We start from the raw sequence: 23,233 nt of genomic DNA on the forward strand, positions 1-23,233 counted from the left end.
CTTTAAAAAGCTCACATCGTTTGGCTTGAGAGCCTCTTTTATAGTTAAAACTTTGGTTAAATACAAAACATTTAAAAAAATCGACCTCAGTTACATCATAACTTTGTGTTATGAAGTGGAGCATTTCTTTGATGATTGGCACCCTTGCCACGCTCTGTAGGATGTGCTAACATTTAACTGGTTGATAAAATATGAATGAGACCTGGAAACATTGTATTGTCAAAACAGATAAACACCTATGTTGACACACTTTATTAATGAGAAAATATGCAATCTGTGTAAAGTAGAAATGTGTAGATTTTTTGCAGAAGCCTGGGTACAAAGTAATTAAGGCAAGGCAATTTTATTCATATAGCACACTTCATACACAAGGCAACTCAAAGTGTTATACAAAAAAGGAAGGGATGATAATGTAGGATAAATGCATAAAACCAAGGAAACATTATACTCGAAATTTTAAAATATACATAAGAACAATAAGAACACAGGACAAACTATAAAACATATTTGCAAATACAATAATCTATCAAAACAGAAATTGCTTGAAGGCTTTAGAGAACAGAAACACTTTAAGCCTGTCTTACATATACAGGTAACAAACGATGGGCAGCTTGACAGCTAGAAGCTTTTTTTTCAATGCTTGATGCAAACACATGGGGGAGTCAGTAGACCAGTCACAGATGTTCTTAAGGTTCTGGTGTATAAGTAATGAGTAATTCAGAAATGAAACGTCATTTACTGTTTTAAAATATTCTTAAAAGTAATACTAAAACTAATTGTAAACCAGTGCAAAGTTTTAATTGGCATATTATGTTTTACCCCACTTGTTCTGCTCAGCATCCTGGCAGCAGCTTTCTTAACAGGTTGTAATTGCTTTAAGGTTTTTCATTGGAAGGCCTGATTACAGGACATTACAATCTGCTAAAAATAAAAGCATGAATAAGTTTTTCATGTTTAAACACCAGATTTCAAATTCTGCTAATATTTGTTATGTGACAAAAAGCAGATGAAAGCAGTGAAACTGAGGTCAGAATCTAAAATAACAGCCAGATCTTTTATGGTAGAGCCAACACTGTAAGATAATGTCCTCAAGTGGTCCATTATCTTCACTCTTTCAATTTTTTAGGCATAAATAACATGTGAAATGGGTCCTTTTTAAATGCTTTAAATGCTATCTGTGTGATATACAAAGGAGAATGTAAATAAAGCAATTATTAAACAAGTCACACATGCCAACAATGAAAATGAGAAAAAACTAAATTTAAAAATTCTAATATTTAACTTTAGGGTCAAATCTATAAAAACTAAATTAAAATCTAAAAAACATACACACAAATGGCACAAGAACAGGAAAGCACGTCAAGTATAACTCATAGTAATCCTGCTTAAAAAAAAATAATCTCATGACATTCCTATTATGCTGATAACATCAAACTAATTAAACATATTTAATATCCAATTCTGCTGATTTACAGTTAATAGTAATAAATAGCCATCTACTTAAGTGTCATGACACTTTTTCTTTCCTTGAAGCACCAAAGCTCAATCTTCCTCTGCAGCCACCATCCTCTCAATAGCAGCCCAGTCTATTTTGCTGAGGCTGCTGCTGGTGCATTCGGACAGGTTATCCAGCCACTCCACCCCCGACACATCAGCTCTGGTACCATCATCCTGCTCCTTTAACAGTCCAGCCAAAACCTGAGGAGTGTACAACAATGTATAAAAATAGACATGCATCCACACCATCATCAACAATAGGGCATTAACACTTGTGACAATGAAGAAACAATGCTGTTGCTCTCAGAATCGTACTGTTTTAGACTCTGACTCCTCGAGGCCCAGCAGCCTATTCATTTCTGATGTAAGTTCCAAAACTTTGCCTTCTTCTTTCTCTTCCATGCTTAGCTGCTCCCTCTGGAACCCTCTCCCAACAGCAGGTCCTCCTGATAAAGTGTTGTTCAATCCTGTCTTTCTCTGATATCCAGTATGCCTTTTCTCTCTCTGGATGGGTGTGTGCTGTTTTTTGTGGCCTTCATTGTCAGTGAGCATGCCACGTCTGGTGACCTGAGATAGGTGCTCTATTGGCAGAAAGGTAACTAATACCAAAGATATTAAACATAAATAAGTCAGTTTAAGTGCATTAAATGGAAAAACACTGATTAAATGCATCTCATTAAATGCATTAGAAAACCTGGTCTATGTAGTCCTAGTTTCATGTGGTGAACCTCCAAAGGCTGCCCTTCCACCTCAGCAGTCCATGGACGAAGGATGGGCTGAGTTTTTCCTGACTGGGACCGAAGACTTCTTTTGTCATTGGCAGTTACACTGTAAGTCACAGAAAATGTATTATCTCCGATACCAAATGTAGACCATTCCAGGTAATCAGAATTGTTGTGCACTACAGGCGTAGGTCTATTCGGTCGCTGTGAATAATTAATGAATGATTAATGGGGACAATTATTTTTTAATGAGGCAACAGCCACATCAAATTACTGGCTTACTGGACAAACCTGTAAACCCTTCCAGCGGGTGGAGCAGAAGTAGACCGTGTGCTTGAAGGCAAAGGAGCACTTCCAGTCTGTGAAGAACTGCGCAGAGTTCGAGGAGTAGTAGGAAAGTCATTGATCAAAGAACAAGCCTCATGGGTTCTCTGGTTGTACTGTTCCAAAAGCTTGAACCTACTAAAGAAAATGCAAAAAAAAAAAATTCCAGGCATGTTGTGTACAATGGTGAATTTAAAAAGGTATTGTACATACTCTTCTTTTTTCTCCCTGGTTCTCCAAATAGTTGTTTGATTTTTGTTTGTTGATTTCTGTAGAAAAGAAGTGTTTAACAGGTAAACAATGAGGATGTACAAATTGTAACGCACCAGAAAAAGTAAACACACCAGGTAAAGTGAAAAGGCAGCCATATCTCACCATTGTTCCAGAGGTGGAGAAAGGTTTGTGTTCCTTCTCCCTTAGGTTCTCTCTGTGTTTTTGATAAACAGCTAGTCTTTCTCTCTGTTTCCTTCTCATCCAGGTTCTGAGCTCTCTCCTCTCATCCTCTGGAAGTACGTAGGTCTGCGACATCCATGTACTTTGCTGCTGATCCAGCCTGTTGTGGGTCACATTACTTATCAGCTCAGGATAATCAGAGGTGTTTAAGCAACCATTTGAATATAATTTGTTTAAGTAGGTACTATACCTGCTATGGTGTGCAGTCTGTGAAGTAGACAAATCCAGATCAGCTGAAGACAAATACCCTTCCTTGACCAAATTGTCTAAGATTTCTGTTGTTTCAGATAGCCCAGTCTGATTCAGATTCTCATCTGCCCATCTACATATTGATATGAAAAATTGAGAGTGCAGAATAAAGTTTCACAACTGATAATGTGAGTCACAATATAGAGAACAGATTGAACTTACACATTTGATAATCCAGATGCTTCATTAAACTGATCATTCTTATCTGTGGAAGTAATGCAGACATTAAATAGATGAAATTGTAACTTTCTAGCCACCAGTACATTTAAATTCAATGCTAATTTTATAATACAAGTAATGTAAATAATATAATATATATTATAGTTATAGTAAAGTTCAAAGTTGTACTTTATTATTAGGAAAAGTTGTAATAAATTGTATCTTTACTTGGAGGAGTGTGGTAGAAAGGAGCAGCTCTATTTCTGTAAGAAGAAATGGAATAATGGTAAGAAGGCTTTCTTTTGGTAGCAAGTGCCTCACTTTCATGTGCATATTCATCCTGATTTTCTTCTTCCTTTTCAGAGAACTTCAGTTCTGTTGAAGCATCAGGTTGTGGTGCCCATGCTGTTAGAACAGGAAATATATAACTCAAGTTAACAGTTTGATAGAGATTTTTAACACAAACCTGGCTTCTACAGACTTAATACTGTATAGACCATACCTTCCTGTGGGACGGAGAGTCTGACAGTTTTTTTTACTGTTGTTGGATTCTTCACATCAGAAGCCAAGACTGGAGTGAGCTTTTCAATAGTGTTGACCAGCTACTCAAACATAAAGGACAAGTCATTGAAAATTACAAGCTGTCATGAAAAACGTAAGCAAAGCAAATTCAAAACAACATGCATATGTACCATTTTAGAGTTAGAAAAGTCCATCTCCAGATAATCTGCAATGTTCTGTAGTCCAGCCAACTGGGCATCCAGCTCTGACAGGCGAGAGGAAAACCAGGCTGTAGAAACTGTGGAGGAGGCTTTGTGAGGTCCACCACTCTCGCCCTTAATGGCTTGGTAGATCCCCGAGTCAGCTATTTCATCCATGCCCTGTGGAGTGACCCTTTCTGGTTCCCCATTAGCCTCAATCTGGCTGAGTGGTTGAGACGTCTCTGGGATATCTAGAGTTTAAAAACATATAAATATTCAGGTCTAATAATGATAAATATAAAGACTTAAATGATGTTAAAAAAAAAAAACCTGGATGTGTGATGGGTTTAAGAAGATTGTCTGTAATTGTGACTGAGGGCTGTGGATCATCAGCTGCACTCCTAATAACAGAGGTTGCAAGAACATGAAGCTGAGCAGAAGTAGGTAAAAATGGGTGATTGGAAGGTGTGTCCAAAACTCCTGGGCTGACAGATGGAGGCAAATCCTGATGCCGCTCTTTACCTTCTAGATCCAAGACACTTATAAAGTTCCGGCCACATAGATCCTGAGAAAAAAAGACAAGAGACACAAAGAAGGGTAATATATACTGTATCTGTTAAAAGTATAAATTACTAAAAGGTGGGATTAGAAATGAATATACAAATTGTGTTTAAAAAGTGTCACCACATGAAAAAGTGCCATAAATTTGTCTCTTAAGACATTTATTTTATTTATTTAGCATAATACATATGATTAGAATGCGCAAACAGGGGCAGCTGGCCAAAATAGGTAGGCAGCCAGGTTTGTAAACAAGATGGACTGCATCCTTCAAACTGAATACGGAACACAAATTTCCTATATGAGGTATTCAATACTAAGTATAATGCTCTATTCAGACACAGTCACTAAAATATGTACTGCAACATGTAGTGCTGAGTACACCTTGTACTTCAAGCTTCTTACCAGAATCCTATCTGGCTCTTTCTGTGTCTCTATGTCTTGAACTGGGTGTTCATTACAGACTTGGAAATTCCCTGGACTTTGTGCTGTAAGGAGTAAACACATGTATACACAAACAGAACATATGGTTTAATATAGATAATTTAAAATGTAGTGCTGTCTTCATACCAGCAGCCTCAAGTCAACATTTAGTGAACATTTTTTCCTACCCGCAATCAGAGAGACAGACACGGCTTTGTCCACAAGTGTCGCAGGACAAGCTGAAAGACAGCCAGCAATGTTACTTGCTGAGAAACTAGTTATGCATTTAAAACAATCTTTGTATTTTCATGATGCAATGCAGGTCAATTTGAGAAATTCAATTTATGTAAATTATTAAAAAACAATGTTAAAAAATTGTTAAAAAAACAGGAAAAACATTTTAATCTAAAAATAATTGTAATTAAAATATTTCAATCATAAATACCAGTAACAGTCAAGTTAAACTGTGCAAACTTATTACAATGCTAACACTGCATAGATCCTCACCAGGGTCTGTGTTGGTGAAAGCATCATGGCACTCTGGGGGTCTTTTACATGTGGAAGCATAGACAGAGAGCTCAGCTGAAGTGGACATGGCCTTGTCCAGTAATCTCTGACCAGTCAGCGAAGAGTAAAAAGATCCTGGAAGTTGTAATTCAACAACAGATGAATAGAACTGTAAACACAGCATTATTGTGTTCTCTTAAGTCTGGTCCAGAACTATATTATGAAGTCTGTATGTAATATACTAAACCCTTGTGCCTTTCTCAAAGTTACTGCCCTTTTGCCACCTTTGTGGCAAAAATGTACACGCACAAACAAAACTGCTATTAAATGATCATTCATCAATGTTTTTTCTGCCTTTTTCATAAATACTTAAACAACTTCAGACTAATCACAACTGAAGCCCCAACCACCTACCATTTACTAAATGAACTAAAATAATACATTTTTTGTTTTTTCTTCTTGGTAATAAACAATTAATAATTCAAAAAAGTGAACTGGCACTTGAGGGTTAAAATCCTGAAAATGATTTAATGTTCGGTAGTTTTGAACAAGTTTGAAGTTGTCTAAATGATTTATGAAAAACATTTGATCTACGATGATTTAATAATGGTTTTTGTGTGTACATTTTTGCCACAAAAGGTGTCCAGAGTGCAAAAATAGAGTATAAATGATATGAAAGAGTGAACGACACTGGATTTCAAAAATGTTTCCAAAAAGAAAAATAAATATAATAATGCCAAAAGCTGCAACACAGCCAAAATGATCACGAAATGAAAAAAGAAGTTGAGAACATTTGATAACATTTTAAGAGCCTTTAGCTAAAAAGAGAGTCCTGCAGTAAATTTCAATTTACTTGGTTTATGTGATAATCTCAATGAAAAAAATAGCCAGAAATGGTTCAGTAGAAACTTGATTCCTTGGCAATTTATCAGAATGTGATCATTGCCATACCATATATTTGGTTTGGTAAACTGCAAGAATGAAGACCTTTGGCTATCTTCTGTAGATACAGTGATGTATTGCATTTTCTACATGACAAAATAATGAATCATTGGTTGTCATATCTTTTTTTTTATATGTTTGTATTGAGGTAAACCCTACTGATGCCTTTTCTGGTTGTTTTAACTTGTTTCAAAGCTAAACCCCTTGAATATACAATGTATTTTGTAATGAATAAAAAAAGTTTTATAACTGAAACTAATTGACACTAACCTGGTTCAATGGCATTATTGTGGCCAGGGGTAATCTGTTCTGCAGCTGCAGGTTCTTCATTTCGAAGCTCATCTGTTGGCTGTAGATATATTGGGAAAAAACAATTAATGATGATGTAACATGTATTGGTCAACCAAACCAAAACTTTCTACTGCCAGAAATACTACTATCCTACCTCTTGTGCAGGGATGATCGACTCATTTGGCCTAAATGTGATTTCTTTTTTTTTTGTCTGTCCTGCCTTCTCCCTTTTCTCCTTTTCTTCTCTTCTCTTCTGCCTATAGAAACATTCAGCATGGTAAATAAAATAACAGGCATTCTAACATTCTAAAGTAGAAATTAAAGAAGAAGAAACTGTCATTGCCTCTTGCTGGAGTTAGAGAGGGGAGAAGTGAAAGCTCTAGTTCTTTCAATTGGTAGATCTACTCCAAGCAACTGCAGTCGAGTGTCTTCAGCATTTTGCCTCCTTACTAAACCTGTCGACCCCTCTGTAGACATGAGATGGGCCATTTGGTTCGAAGGTACTGCCTGGGGAAATATCTGTGACAGAGACAGATACTGTATCTGTACATAAATTAAAATTCCAGTTTTAATGTTTTAACTTATTTTTAAAACCTAACAAAACTATTGCTTACCATTTTTGGTCCAGACTCTATATGTAGAAGCTTAATCATAGGTGTTTCTCCCATGGGAGCTGCCACAAAAGTACTGGGTTTGGAGGAAGATGGTTCAGGTAGTTTATGGAATATGATGTGTCTATGTGGAACAGGTTGGAAGTGCAGCAGGCGAAGGCTCTGGGTTGGTGCAGCTGTATGAGATGGCAAAACAGGAGGAAATGTATGGAACTCCTGCCTCTGGAATGTCTCTGATGTCTGATTCTGGGAATAAGAGTTCCTGGGAGTTAGATCTTGTGTAACGTTATAACTGAGTAGTCGTGGTGGTGGTGAGGACCCATTTCTTTTTTCATCTACTGGCCTCTTTGAAGTGACTTGGTGACTGTGTTTAAGGTTTTGCCGATAAGATTCCAGAATTACAGGGTTTTCAGTGAGAAGTGTCGGGGGCTCATGGGCCGAGGGGTATTGTGGGGTGCTATGCTGAGCCAATGGAGGATGGTAAAGCTGAAGTAACTTCAGGCCCAAGATCTGAGGAGCAGGATCCTTTTGTATATTGCAATTTGAAGTCATTACCACAGGGGCAGTCGGAATGGTGTGACTAATGTTCGTAGTGGTCAGAAGCCCTTGGAAGGATGGGATGAACTTCTTGCTCTCTCTGAACTGGATGTCTGGTGACTCTGCCTGGACAGAGAGTGGCTGCATATTCTGGAAAAAAGAAACTGTATGTAGCTTGGTTTCTCTGTGGCAGTATTTTTTACACAGAAATAAAGTTTGTCATAGCTTTACAAGACATTTGACTAATACCTGATAATTTACACATGCACCAATCGCAGCGCTCTGATGGTGGCAACCTGTTGGAGTGGTTTTCCCTGAGATTTGTACAGCAGACTTGTCAGCAAACACACATACAGGAGGATGGCTGAACTCAGGATTATGCGCCTGTGTCTGAGGCGTCACAGAAATGGTGGTTTGAAGAGGTAGAGCATTTGGAGGAGGGAAACTGGCAGCATGAGATGATGGCACATTGGGGTGTGAGAAGCTCATTGTAGACGGGATCAAAGAAGAGCTCTGCCTAGCAAGCTGCAAGTTGGAAAATGAAGCTCCCAAAACCTCCATCAGGCTCATATAGTTGATATTCTGCAACAAAATAAATCACTTGAGACATAAGTCAGTCTGAAAGTCAGGTTCAAATCTTAAATTTATAGAAGATAGTTCATACCTGGACCAATCTGAATAAATCTTCCCCAAGACGTTGTCTCATTGGTGGAGTCTCTGTGGGTAATGGCTGACTGGGGGATAAAGGAACAGCAGTGGCTGCACCCTCTGTGGAGGTCTGTGGATGAAGACTTGGAGGATCTGTAGGTGTACTGGGGAGCACTACTCCAGTTGAATGAGAAAGATCTGCATGAACCGAGACCTCAGGCTGGACAGAAGGACAGGCTTTGGGCTCTGGGTGTGGAGGGGCATGTATGCTTCCAGAATGACTGTGGCTTAAACAACCAAACACACTAAATAAATATCCAAATTCAGTGTTCTGGATTCTGCCAACAAAATTCTGAGGTAGAAATAACTCAGCAGGGTTTATGTTTTAATTTAACTGTTATAATTTATAGTGGGATGTTGAAGAATTCAAATCAAATTAAAGCATATTTAACCTTATATACAACACAGACTTAAAACTGAAGGATTTATGCAATAGCAAGCTTTTGCTGTAGTTCTGTCAATAACTTACTACAGTAAAAATTATTGCTTCATGGATGTTCTTGGCAAGTAAAGAATATTAAAATTCAAAACTTACTGAGATATGGAACTCGATACGTCTTCAGCATTTTCTAAGATGTCTAGATCTGAAAGCTTTAAACTCTGGAAAGGACAAAAACTAAAGTTATTAATGTACTATACTGACCACTTTGATGATATATACCGTATGAGTTTACTATATGTGGATTATATTAAACACAAAATAGCTATACTTACCATTCCAGGTGTACTAATGTTTCCATGGGAAACAGAAGATGAAACTTCTTGTCCCTCACTCTCAGTACTTTTGCCTAAAAATTATTTGTATAAATTGAAATTCTGCTGTAAGGTTGCATTTTATAGTCTTCCAACATTACTTATCCAATATAACTTTTGTTATATACCTTCTTTTTCAGGCGTAACATTTATATCATAGAGGGATGGTTGTTGTGAACTTGATTGTCTCATCTGAATGTCAAATGTCTGTTGATCTTGAATACTATGGAAATGTTTCCTGTGAAATGTTAGTTCCTCTGGTTCACCTATGGGAGAACCACTGCAGGCAAAAAAAAATAAATATTCAGTAAACTTGTCATATCTACAATAAAATAAAAAAAAGAATCATAATAAGAAAAGAAGTACCTGAATCATCAGTATATATTTATACTTTTGCTGCCCCTTTGCTTTACCTATGTGTTCAATTAATGACATTTGATGACAAACAAATTAGTATTTTTAAACTAAACTAGATGAATGGATTCCAAGCAAAGCTGAAAACAGCTGAACAGTTTTTGCCGAAATAGCTGAAACAAAATGACGCTTCCTTATATATTGGTTAGGCAAACTTCAAAGCTAGTTAGCCTTAAAAACCTCAAAGGCAATTATATCCGTCATCGATGATGTCATCGACTACATCATAATTGTAAAAGTATAAAAATAATTTTAAAGTATAAGAGATTGTGTAAAGTTGTATACAAGCAATAATGCCCTTTATAAGCCAAACGTTTTGAAGTTTAAATTGTTTTTCTAGCTGAAAGTATGCCGAAGTAGTTAAGCGCCAATTGACGTATGGAAGTCATAATAATAAAGATTAGAATACCGTGCTTGAGCAACATTCTAAAACAAATTGTTTGCACTTTTGCACAATTGTTGAAAAGACATACTGTATAGCCCCTTTCAGACATGCAGTGGAATTCTGACATTATCCTGACCTTTTTAGGAGGAGGTGTGTGTGTAAACGCAAACGTCCAAATGAAACGGGTGTGTTCTTGACCTTTCTATCACTTGAATGCTGTTGTAGTTGAGTGATTGAACCCTTTTTTATTAGTTGCATGGCTCCGATATGCTGTAAACAAAATAGTGTTTTCCAAGTTTTACATTTTAGATCTTGTTTGCCATCGAGCGGATTTTCACACATGTGGATCCTGAAAGGCTGAATCAGAGGCTGAATTCTTATAATGTTGTCCAAAATTCATATGTGAAACGGGCTTATGCCAATGTCATGTTTCCAGTAATCCAAATAATAGGCCAGTCTAAATAAAATATTTAGTACTCACATAGACAGTTCTCCTTGCTGCAGACTGTGATCAAGACCAGTGATGGCTGAACCAGGGTAGCCTGTATCAACAGAGCTCTCTCTCTCAAGCTTCCTGGCCACCAAAGGCTGCAGCACAGGGGCTAAAGTCCACTGTGCTTCTGGAACTTGGATCTGAGAGCTGTCACTGTCAATCCCAAGCAGAGCAATGTACCTGTTCTCCAGTAAGCTGAGGGAAGTGAGAACAGCAGGTGCTGAGATTTTGACACGAATCACAACTCCTTCGTCTGCTGTACTTCCAATCCTCCCTGCCCTTTCTTTCTTCATTTTGCCATGATGTCCCAGTACCATCCTCCTATCTGCCCAGCGTATCATCCACTCCAGAAGCCTGCCCAGCTCTGGAAACTGAGCATCCAATTTAGGATTCAGGCCCTGCTGCAGTTCAATCACTGCTTCAACAGAAGTTGAGGACCTAAACACCCATTGTTCTGATGGATTCCCCATGGCAACGGTATTCCAATTAGTGCTAGTTTCAGTTCCAGAGCCGCTTCCCTTCATTCCTTGGGTTAAATGCACACTGTTTTTTTGTCGGGGGCTAAATAAACCCTTTTGTTTGCTTGAAAGAGAGTTGACGGAAAGGCAGGTATTGGATATGGGGCCCTCACTCAAGACAGAGGAGGTTTGCGGCTCAGGAGTTGTAGCTTGTTTAATAGGCTTGTAGCAGGACCCGGCTCTGAACACTGGAGGATCATTGCTCCAGTCTTTTTTCACTGAACGGTGCCCATCTCTTTGACGGCGATGAACAGTTGTTAATAAATCAAAAGTGAGAGAATGCAATTCCCTTTCCTTCAGTTGGGAGGAGAAGCCCTTCAACAAAGGAAGTTCACTGCCTGAGTCCCCTCCATCAACACTATTTTTCTCGAGCACATAGCTGAGGAAGAGCTCCAGAAAATTTAGATACTCTTCATCTTCCAACTCAAACTCCCAAGTGCCAACAATGGGCAAGGAGAATTGCTCACCTGAGTGCATCTCCTTCTGAATGATGCTTTCAGTCTTAACAGCTGTCTTCTTTGCAGGTTTTTTGGTGTGTGCTTTTTTTGTTTTTTTGCTTAAAAAACAAAAACACACAATAAAACACACAATAAACATAGACACATGATACCTCACAGTAATATAGAGTTCTACTAGTGGTACTATACCATGCTAACTACCTGGTTATTGGTTTGGAATGCGGTTTAGGAGAGATAGCGTCAGTGTCTCCATCACTGCATACTGGAGGTAACCCACAGTCAGTTAAGGTGCTGGTGCTCAGACTTGAGAGTTGCTTTAACATTGCCACTCCATGTCTGCTTCCCTTATACTCCTCTTCTTCCTCTTTCTCCCACAGATGGAGTTCAGGGGGAGCTAGGTGCCTCTGCAAACGCCCAAGATGTTTTCTCCTCTGCCTGTATTTGTCTTGAATCAGAATCAGCATCATCAACTCGTTCACTTCTTCTTTTTCCCCTTCTAGATAACAGACAGGATAAAATATAGTGACAGGCACCATCCCCTCAATATATTTGTGATACAGATATACAATAAGAACGTCTCATCCTAAATCCTTGCTTAAGTATCAAATCAATAGACAAAACTTTGGGAATTCTAAACCACAGTGAATTTATAACAGTTAACTACAAAGACCAGATCAGCTGTCACAGATGGTCTGTCCTTATACAATTTCACATTCTGTCTATATTCACTAGAGTCTGTAAAAGGGAAAACTTAATAAAATGTAGATTATAATTTAAAGTACAAATGTTGATCTATGTCTAATTATTGTGTTTTTTTAATTGCTGCATATTATTTCAAAGTCAAAAACAAAGCTGTTTATACCTAGAACACTGCATTGCCTCAGCCTCTGCAGCAGTGAATTATATTTTTCCCTCAGAGGGACTCTGACAGAGTCTTCCTCCTCTGGGAAGGCTCGCACTAACATTTCTGCCACCTAAGAAGAGGAACAAGGAAGGATAAGAAATATACTGACTTAACATTAGTCTATTGGATTTTGATATACATCATCTAAGTGAGAAAAGAGAAAACAATATTTTACCAAACAGATGGGAGGCAGTTCAGACACAAGGCTGAGGAGTATGTCTTGAAGGAATTCTTCAGCACTGAGGAAGCGAGCAAAAGGCAGAAAACGGCAGACCCAGTAGAGAGCATCAACACAAGCAGCTCTCACTTCTGAATTACTTAGGATCTAAGGGACACAAATACACACAAATACCTATATAGTGTCTAATCTGTAAAGTATTTATGTATAAACTTGTCACACCCTAAAACGCATATGTAATACCTGTTCATCTCTACCATGCTGTCTGGCAGACTGATATATCCTGCAGGAAATGGAGAGTTGTTCCCTAACATGTAGCATCCAGCATAAACCACACAGCTCCCTGAAACAGACTTGTAACAGAAATGTAGTTTATTACTAGCAGTTAGTAATCTCTCATAGTAGATCATTTATGAAGGTACAAAAAAGTTACTGTGAATTAGCAAATTACTAATAGTTTGAATGATATCAGGGTCCAGGTGACCATCTTCATTGAGCCCCCTTCTGAAAAATCCACTGCCAGTAGCAAACTTCATTAGGCCCTCTGGGAAAAGCTTTTCTTCTTCAGTAGATGATGGATAGGAGTACTTTTTCTTGATCTGAAATCAACATAAGATATTTGCACATCTTATCACTTCCAGATAGATAGATAGATAGATAGAGAGATAGAGAGAGAGAGAGAGTTATCACACCGTCACAGGATTGTTGTAATATTTGCCCAAGATGACCCTGTGCAATTACTACAACGTCTTATTGACGCTTTAGAAGAACTGTTACTGATGTTGTTAAGTGTCCCTTTAGAATAAACTCTTTCTAAATTTGTGATTCAGAAAATTGTAAACTAAGAACCATTTAATCATTCTATGGAGAATTCAGCTTTGAACATGGACTCATCTTTTAAAGACTGAGAATGTAAGCACTGTTAGCTACACTTAGGCACATTTCATCCTCCCTTTGGACCAGATTTAAAAATAAAAACACACAGCTCTGTAAATTACCTTGTGTAGTAAATGTCTGGCTTGGCGCAGATGGCGAATGTACCACTGGGCAGCAGGATAGCAGCTACGAGCAGATCTCAGAAGTAAAAGAAGTCTTTGAAGAACCCTAGACACTTTGTGACGTGATGTTATTTCTGCAAACTGCTCAGGTGTCCCTAATGGATCCTAAGGATGAGTCACACAAAACCTTTATTAATATAATTTATATGTAAAAATAGATAAAAGTTGATTTTTCTATTTTATATACCTGTGTGTTGGGGGAAGGCTGAGGGCAATAAAGAGGTGGGGAAGGCAGATACAGTCCACTGGGCACCAACATAGGCAGGCAAGAACACATGTCTTTGGCTGTGTTCAGCAGGGAAGACAAAGGTGAGGACATAACATTCACTCCAGCCATAACTGATGCCTTCAGGATGTCCTGTATTGAAAGCTGCAGTAAGTCCAAGTCTTCTTCTTCTAAAGGATCTAGGAAAATAATATAAGCATAAATTAAAAACAAAGTTATTCATAAGTGTTGTGGTATTATAGTTGTCCGGTCTCAGATACCTTTAAAGTTTTTGCAACCATCCTTGTTTAAGTGCTCTTGGGAGTCAGACTTATAGCTGAGAAGACACTCCAACTCAGCCTGAAAAATGCTTTCTGGTTCCAAAACATTTGGTAGGTGGAGATCTCTTCTCTTAAGCCTTCAAGAAAACAAATATAGTAAAATGTTGAAATCTAACATAATATATTCAAGCATTGACAACTCTAACAGAACACCTGCCCTCTCCCTGATGATAGGCTAGCACACTGACCGAGTGAAGTTGAAGTAGTTAGTGCAGTAGGTTGTATAGGCCAGGCTCAGAGACACTGCTGTTTTCCAGTCCCCAAGATGATAAGCCAACCACACAGTCTCAGGAAGCAGACCTCCTAGCAAGAGTAGGTCCTGGGCATAGTCCACTGTCCATACCTCTGACAGATGCTGTTCTCGAATTGCTCTAGATACCTCCTGTTGGCACAGTGGCACCAAGCGTCCAACACTAGGGGCTGAGACAGGACATATTACAAAATTGCCAGTATTAATGAAGAGATAAACAGTTAAACTCATAACTATTTTTGAAATCACACCATGAGGCAAATGTAGTGGAGGCAGAACAGCCACATTGTGAGGGGGAAGGATGTAGAGGGGTTGGTTGGTGAAGTAAGAGGCCATAAATCTTCCCAGGGTCTGAACCACTGCACAAGCTGCATCACTGTGAAGATCCATTGGCAGCCACGGGCAAGGAAGGGAGTTAGCTGCAAGACACAAAGTCAACTTGAATAATTAACACACCTTTCACAGTGACACACACTGTCATTTAGTATAATCACTGAGATGTAAAAGCAGACTGGTATATCCAGCTTTAAACTATGACATTTAAGACTCTGTGTCACATCTTAATAAATAGGTAAAAAAATACTGCAATGTTTATGTTGCTGCATAAATTGAATTGCATGTCCTAAGTCTCTAAAAAGCTGGGTAATGCATGGCTGACCTGTAATTTTGTCCGACTGGTCTCCAGCTCTGTGCAGTATTAGGCAGGCCATGTGGTCCCCCAACTCCTGGGCTTCCTTCAGTCTGTACTGGGACAAAAGACTGTATAGGAGTGCCAAACAAAGACGTGTCTCCTGAAAAACACTACGATCACAACCTAATGGAAAGAAAAAGGGTTATCATTTCAGACTGAATGTGAACAATGCGATGTACTTTGATGGTGTAAAAGTAAAAGAGTGGTTCTTACTTTTGTTATTCTCTTCACAAATTTGTAAACGCCATGCATCAGCACTTTTTGGATACAAGCCACACAGATAAAGATGTTCACCTGAGGGGAGGAGAGTTAAACGCTGTATAACAACAATACCTACCAAGATAAAATATTCTTTACACCCCTAATATCTGATTTGAAGTTAAATTATTCTATTGCAAGACCACATAATTCTCATTAAACTAGGATTCAGTGGAATGAGTTTTGTCACAAATGTGACACAACCACTAGTGGTTACAATAACCAGAGCAGTCTATCTGTTTCAGACCTGGGTAACTCAGAAGTGCAGGGCCCTCATCTAGTCTTTCTCCAGCAGCCTGCAGAGCTTTCTGGATCTGGGATATGATAACTGACAACTGTTGCTGTTCCTCATCCCAGCCGTCACAGTATTGGAAGGCTTTTAGTTCCTCCACATACTGCTGGGTGATGTCATACACCCACTGCCACACTCCAAACAATCTGTCCAAAAAGAAATTGATAACAATTGTTTAACTTTGAGAGAGTCTTAAATCTTAACTTCAACATATCATGCAATGTCTAAAAGAGACAAAAAAAATGTCTAAACAGTCTCTACCTGCTAGATGGTCGCTGGGGAAAACGTTGTGCCTGCTCTAGCAACCTAGGTCTCTCTTCGTTCTCATTCTGTAGCTGAGGCACATAATGTATATCTGAAGTCGAGAGCTGGAGTGGCTGAGAATAAGACTCATTCTCTACAGAGGACCAAAGATCTTTTTGATGCAAGCTGTATGTTTGGTCAAGAGAATCAGAGACAAGCTGCAAGATAAACACAGCTGCAGATAGTGTTTGGGATGTTAACTGACATTGACCAGATGACTGGGACTCAGGGCGAGGGGTCAATAGCAGCCGTACTAGCCTTATAGAGAGCTCTACCACTAGCCCCAGGCAGCGTGGCCGATCTGATGGAGTGCTATCCCAAGGAAGAAAAGTAAGAAGGGCTTTGAGAAGATGCAGGATGTTAGTAAAAGTATCATTTTTTTCGGTGTGAACCATGGAGATTGGAATCAAATGCAGTAACGCAGCCAAGTGCACCACACACTGGAGGGTATGGTTCAGCAGACAAGCTCTGTGTTCCACAGCATTTCCTAGAGACATGCCAAAAGCCCAGGCTGTTAACAACTTAGACTGAATTTTTCCAAGTTCACAATGAAGAAGAGAGGTTTTCCTATCTGTTTCAAAGTCCTTTTCATCCTCCGGACCAGTAACAAGTCCTTTGTCAGTGTGTGTGTCCAGGGCGTTTAGTGTGTCAAACATTGAGGCAAACTCAAGACGACCACCATCCGCCACATGAGAACCACAAGGAGGTCCATCTAAATCAGAGTCATCCTCAAAAAAAGTCTGAGAAACCACAAAGATAGGGTAAAGTACAGTAAGTGAAACAAGCTATGGGACAATAGTAAATTAATTATTTTTACCATTACTAGTAATCTGACATCAAAAATTAATTGCCATATAAACAAAGGGAGTCGTGTTGCTTGAGTTAGTTAAGATAAAGAAACAAACTTTAAGGCAATGAGAATATACCAGTGCTGGGGATAGGTGCATCAGAAATCGCATTACTAATCTGCTTATACCTTTATGTAAACATAGCCAAAGTCTGCACAGATGCACCAAACTGAATCTAAAGTTATACATTTCTAGCCTAAACTGTTTCACCAACCTGTGCCTTTTTAAGAAGTTCATTAGTATCACCCAATGTTCCCTGATTCCGCAGGAAAAGAGGCAAAGTGGATCCATCTGTGGATGCTGATATGACAGAATCTACAGTCTTGGGCCGACAAATAACATTGGAGTTAAGCATCTCAATACTGCTGTCAAAATTCAGGCCAGATACAGACTCCAACCATTCCCTCACATGAATCTGAAAATAATGAATATAAACAAACCATATTGTCAAGAATTTTTCTAAAAATACTCACAAAAGGTAAAGCTGAGTAATTATTTACACTTGAAAAAGACCCTTATGTACCACCTGTGATTTATCCAGCATCTGACTGGCCTTTTTGAGGTCCCTGCTTACATCCTTAAGAATTGTTTTCAACAATATGGCAGGAGAAGGTCTATCTCGCACCCTCATTACTGTTGCCATGTAGCCATCAGAGACAATGAGAAACAAGTGATGTGGATGCCAGGTAACAGAATATCGCTGCCTCAGAACATCCTGCACAGACAAGCTAGAGCTGGACAAAGAGGCCTCCCCTTTCCCCCCAGACACTGTTGGCCTGCATATAGATGGTATAATTAGTGGAAAAAGATAAATCCTCATTACAAAGACAAAATAAGACAAACATACAGTATAAAATAGATTTGGAAGTTTTCACCCTTATTTTTTAACATTCAGTCATGGTCAATTTGATTTGACCCTTTTTGACAAAACTCTACTCAAAAAGTCTTTTGTCAAAATGGAAACAGATCTAAACAAACTAAAATTAATAACTTAAATATAAAACTTAAAATAGGTGATTGCATAAAGATTCATCCCTTTAATGTAACTCATCTAAATCCTGACTGGTGCAGTTTACTAAAGTCACACAATTAGATAAATGGAGATCGTCTTAGTGCAGTTAATGTGTTTAAAGAATTGTAGTAAAAGTCCACATGTATCTGGTTGGTCCAGTTACTGGTGAATCGGTATCCTGTCCAAAGTCTATAACATGAAGACAAAACAACAATAAAATAAACTCTGTGAAGCGGTAAATAAATTTGTAATTCAGTAGGGGGGATGCAAGATCTTTTCTTAATCTCTCAATATCTCTTAGAGTAAGGTTAAATCCATAATTAGGAAATGGAAGAAATATGGGACATGTATAAAATCAGCCTAGAGCTAGCTGTCTTCAAAAAGCTAAGTAACTGAATGGGTGCATAACAATAGTGAGGGAGGACCTATGACTCCTCTGAAGGAGTTACAAGCTTCAGCAGCCAGGATGGGAGAGTCTATACATACAGCAACTGCAGCCTACATTCTTTTCAGTTCCAGTTTTCAGTCTTATGTTTTTAATTAATTGATATTACTTGACATGAAATAGCTGTTCTGTAAATGTATGTCAAAAAAGCCAATTAAATTTAAACTTTATTGAATGTTGTAAAAAATAAAAAGGTGAAAACTTCCAAAGAGGTTATTCTTTTCTATACTCACTGTAATATACCATAAAACATCATGTTTAACACTGAATAAATATTTTAATTAAAATTCATGCTTACAGTAAATGAATAATAGACAAGTAATGAATTGACTCTCAAGCAGAAATGTAATAGAAAATAAATCAATACAAACGATTAATGCAAACAACAAGGTCTTGTAGTATAGGGCTCATACATAACATGCAAACTATCTCAAATGTATACCGGAAAGTGACAAGAGGGTGCAGAGGTAGGAAGTGTGCAGGCCCAAAGTCAATATTGCATCCAGAACTTGTTAAAGTGAGAAGTCCTCCTAGGCGAGCCAACATAAGAAGGGAGCCTCTCTTGAGAACACAAGCAAGAAAAAGACTATCAGGGGACCAGCTCAGACTGCCCACCCAGTAGGACCTTAAAGAGAAGGTACATGAAGTGTCTTTCTTAATAAATATGCAGTACACATCAAAGATTCTAAAGTAGTTATAATGACAGATGGCATTCAGGTGATGTAACACCCTCTAGTGGCTACTGTATATTGACAATCATTCCCTTTTGTTTTATATCTTGGCAATGTTCCTACAATTATACACACCATGTTGTCATTGCTGGTGCAACTGGGAAAGTATATATCCCCTTTGGTACATTTTATAACAGTCTATAAATGATCTGTTGAAGTCAGGCAAAGTCTGACTTAACAGAAGTTGACCCCCCCGGGTTATGCATCTCATTGGCTGACTACTGCACAGCACTGACTACAACACCTGATCCTATTTTTATTCATGCATACCCTACCTTATGTATTTAGAGGGGATCCCAATTTTCTTACTCCCACATCCGCCAAGGCTACTTGATATTGAGACAAAATTCTGTGTGCTCACAAAGAGGACCTGTGTAGCCTGGATTCCAAAACAAGACAATATGAATTTAGATTAACATTTCTACAGATGGATGGACCTGGAAACAGATGTGAAAAAAATTGTTAACAGTAGAAGCTAAGTAAGGCCAGATGCTTACCTTTGGCTGTCGCTGATTTAGGACAATGGCTAGCAGTTGGCCATCTGGAGAGAAGGCTGGCACCAAGGCCCCCCTAGACTTCACTTTCTGGCAGGGTGGGATGAGACAAGACATGGGGTATGTCTTGGTGGCCCACTGTATGTTATATCCCACAGAACTAGAAAGAAAAATGTGTACTTTTTACTGCTTTGTACGTTTTACTTTTAAAGACCAACTACTTCAATGCCATACTTTTTAATACGAAATGAGAGTTAGAGAGAGTTACAAGACCTGCTCACTCACCCTACTCTTTTGTGTCCTTCCTCCCACTGAATTTTTAGACAGGTGATGATCAGCTTCTTCTCAGATGTAAAAACTAAGGCTGACAAGCAGGCATCACCCACAGCCTAAGACAGTTTGAAAAAGATATAAAGTGAAAAAATTTAAACATTAGCCATTTTCGTATTCTTTTATAAATTAAACATTACACAATCGTGTACTCATATTGTGTGTATGGACCTCTGTCTTAATGAAGAGGGTATGTTGGGATGCTTCTTTGTGTTGTGACGAAGGAAGAATGGTATCTTCCATGGGCTGTATATGTGCCCACTGTCCTTCGACTGGCCCATCCCTCACTCCCATCAAAAAGCTGACATCTTTACACTCCCACAGGAACACTTGGCCTGTTATGACTACCAGGAGCACACGCATTCCATCCCCTGAAACCTGGAGAGACAACTGTGTTGCATTTCCTGCGAAAACACATAAATCCTTAATTGAAGATTTATAATTCTACCTAAATTCAAACAAGATGACACAAACAACTACAGTATGCAGCCATTATAATATAAATGATTAAATATGTAAGCAAATGTATTTGTACATCTCACATTGAGTTTTCACCCTTGCGTGTTTTCCAAATGACTGCATATTGGCCTATGCAGTCCAACAACACTAATACCAATGCTAATACAAACCTTGAACAGCAGTAATTATTTTAACTACTTCTGGGGCTGCTGCAGCAGTCTTTAACAAGTCTTTATCCCTGTTCCAAAGAAAAAGCTCTCCGGAGACCAAAAGCCCACAAAGCCACAAACCTAAAAAAAAAACAAACAAACAAAAAAAGGACAAAGGTTGACTAATGGTTTCTCACTTGCCAAGAAGTGTTTTGCTTTGAGTTTATACATTTATTTTCACCATTGGGTGAGGAAACCATTGTCACCACAGTGTTGAGCAAAGGATGGAGTTTAGGAGTCCTTTTCTTGGTGCGACCAGACACCATGTCGATCTCACTGATCCGTTTGTCATCTAAGAGGAACACAGACTCCTTCTCCTTAAGAATAACATAAGAAAGATTCCCTGAGGTTTTCATCTGACAGTTAACGTTATAGAAAAGGGTTGATGTCTGTCCAGCATGCTTTTGTTTAACATTGCTGTCACTCTCCTCACCTGACCAAGCCAGCAAAATCGCGGCCATGGTTTCTTCCTTTTTATGCTGGATGACAAAACTACCTCCAACTTCAGCTCCATGTGTAGAAAATACCATCAACACGTCGTGATTACGCATTCAGGAAAGGTTAATCGAAATTGCAGGATTCCACTAGACAAGCAGGGACACATAAGTCAAGCAACACGTTTATTTTCTACAATGTAGCCAAACATTTGGTTATCTACACAACGCTAGCTTGTTCGAAAATATTGTCAAACATGAGATGAAATGGTTTCAGATTAAACGGTAATAAACATCGTATAGTGATAACGTTACAATGCCGTGGTGCATTATCCCCTGTTCATACCGACATAACCAATCACCTAGGTTAGCCATTCCGTTAACTAGCATTAGCCACCTAGCTAACTTCGATTACTTCGCGGAGCACTACTGCGAAAAACGACGAACCTGCGCATTTCAATTAAATTTGCTGTACTCACATACTATGCAAATGGCACGGGGTTGTGAAAATGGTATTACACCAATGATATAACAACTTATATTGTAGCTAATCGTAAATATTTCGAAACTCCCTCCGCTTCAGTGGCTAGGTTTATTTCCCATGATCCTCTCTGGGGAAGCTTCAAAGCGTTGCCGTAGGAACGTTGATGAAGGGAAGCCAACGCCTTGTAGTTGGAAAATAGGGATTTTTTAATTTCACCTTGTTAATGTTACACTTTCAACTCTATAGTACAGGACGTGCATGCAGAACCCTCACATTAACTTATACAGACATTTTAATATATTTTGGAAATATCAGCTTGTACTCTAAAGCGATGACAAAGAGGTGACTGGTGTGGAGCAGGAAGTAGCAAAGATTAGCAGGAGTGAAGTAAGGAGGACGCTGAAGAGGATGAAGAGTGGAAAGGCAGTTGGTCCTAATGACATACCTGTGGAGGTATGGAAGTGTTTAGGGGAGGTGGCAGTAGAGTTTCCTGTAAAGGTTTAAGGGTTTACAAATGACTGCTGATATTAAAATGTAAAAATATCTCTCTTTGCACAATATCTCTCTAATTATTTGTTTAAAAAAATCAAACACAAAACATGAGACTATGCATTCTTAATTTTAAAATGTGATATAAGAAAATTTGGCAAAAATAAAATCACCCATTAGCTTTGGGGTGAGGTGCACCTGTTGGGTCAGGCTAAAAATAAATTACTTAATTGGCTGATCACATTCATCATCACATTTTACACAGGTGCAACTAGATAATGCTAAGGCTGTTCAATGATAGACTTACAAATGCATAAAAAACACCACCCAAGAATTTTCAGTCTTAGACTGCCACTACACTCTGTCCCATCACCTTTTGGCTACTCCTGCAGCGAAGGTCACTATATTAAAGGCTCAAAGTTAAACTTTTCTACACTCATAAAACAATGGGCAATACTGTGTTATGTGAGCTGCATTTAGATACCCTTTTTCAAGCATCCTTTTGCCAGCAGATGGCAACATACTACAACAAGGATTACTGCTGAGTACTGTATATCTATGCAGTAAAGTGTTAGGTGCACATGAAAGCCAGTTGTAACCAAGCAGATAAATAAGGCTTTTTGTACTTGCTTCTAAGCTGCTGTAGATATCTCTGCACAAGGTCAATTTGCTCAGAGGAACACGCAGGCCTATTAACTATCTGCATGTTTGTGTGCAGTAAGTAGTTTCCTTCCCTATTAACATGCTTTAGGTTGTGCAAAGCCTTAAGCAATGGGCCTCTTACTGGCTTATTACAGAGAGTTATTAGGTTTGCCCTCAGGCCCCTGCTGGTATTTAATTACCCTTGTGCTCTCTCCTTTTCATGATGATGGAAATCATGGCAGACATTGCCAATAGGTGAAAGTGGAGACTTCACCAGACCTTAATTGGTTAATTTGCCTCTGACTGCCAGGCACAGATGGAGCTCTTTATTACTGTCAGTGCCTGGATCATTCTGGTCTGATGAGGAATGTCTTAAGAGGAAGTGCTTGAAATGATATGAAGACATTATAACAAAACTAAATAATAATTAGGATGAGAATGAAGAACTAACTGTTACAGCTCTGTACAGGCTT

General features: G+C 38.6%; 1 protein-coding gene across 7 annotated transcripts; it reads right to left on the minus strand.

Annotated features, from left to right (window-relative positions):
• Positions 1–249: 249 nt before the first annotated feature.
• Positions 250–21,759, minus strand: cplane1 (ciliogenesis and planar polarity effector 1). 7 transcript variants are annotated; one of them, XM_067483211.1, is made up of 50 exons: positions 21,625–21,759; positions 21,145–21,295; positions 20,893–21,028; positions 20,673–20,792; positions 20,215–20,447; positions 19,999–20,102; positions 19,717–19,873; positions 19,495–19,598; positions 18,931–19,113; positions 17,558–17,807; positions 17,246–17,446; positions 16,142–16,923; positions 15,836–16,026; positions 15,544–15,624; positions 15,298–15,453; positions 14,891–15,058; positions 14,578–14,809; positions 14,330–14,466; positions 14,031–14,248; positions 13,784–13,948; positions 13,237–13,384; positions 13,029–13,138; positions 12,783–12,932; positions 12,566–12,677; positions 11,905–12,199; positions 10,716–11,801; positions 9,564–9,715; positions 9,397–9,470; positions 9,218–9,282; positions 8,639–8,909; positions 8,224–8,556; positions 7,441–8,124; positions 7,170–7,345; positions 6,981–7,083; positions 6,806–6,884; positions 5,594–5,728; positions 5,275–5,325; positions 5,069–5,151; positions 4,436–4,670; positions 4,097–4,356; positions 3,907–4,006; positions 3,633–3,809; positions 3,408–3,450; positions 3,187–3,318; positions 2,919–3,096; positions 2,757–2,812; positions 2,511–2,681; positions 2,192–2,325; positions 1,813–2,096; positions 250–1,698 (listed from the first exon to the last, which is right to left on the minus strand). In XM_067483211.1, the coding sequence occupies exons 2-50, from the start codon at positions 21,223–21,225 to the stop codon at positions 1,543–1,545; spliced, it is 9,732 nt and encodes a 3,243-aa protein (XP_067339312.1). In that variant the 5' UTR covers positions 21,226–21,295; positions 21,625–21,759; the 3' UTR covers positions 250–1,542. The 7 variants fall into 7 exon arrangements, with proteins under 7 accessions (XP_067339312.1, XP_067339311.1, XP_067339313.1 ...); XM_067483210.1 differs by having other exon boundaries at positions 7,170–7,363; XM_067483212.1 differs by having other exon boundaries at positions 3,726–3,809; positions 7,170–7,369.
• Positions 21,760–23,233: the final 1,474 nt, after the last annotated feature.

The sequence above is a fragment of the Channa argus genome, chromosome 18, assembly GCF_033026475.1.
Source record: "Channa argus isolate prfri chromosome 18, Channa argus male v1.0, whole genome shotgun sequence".
NCBI lineage: Eukaryota > Metazoa > Chordata > Actinopteri > Anabantiformes > Channidae > Channa > Channa argus.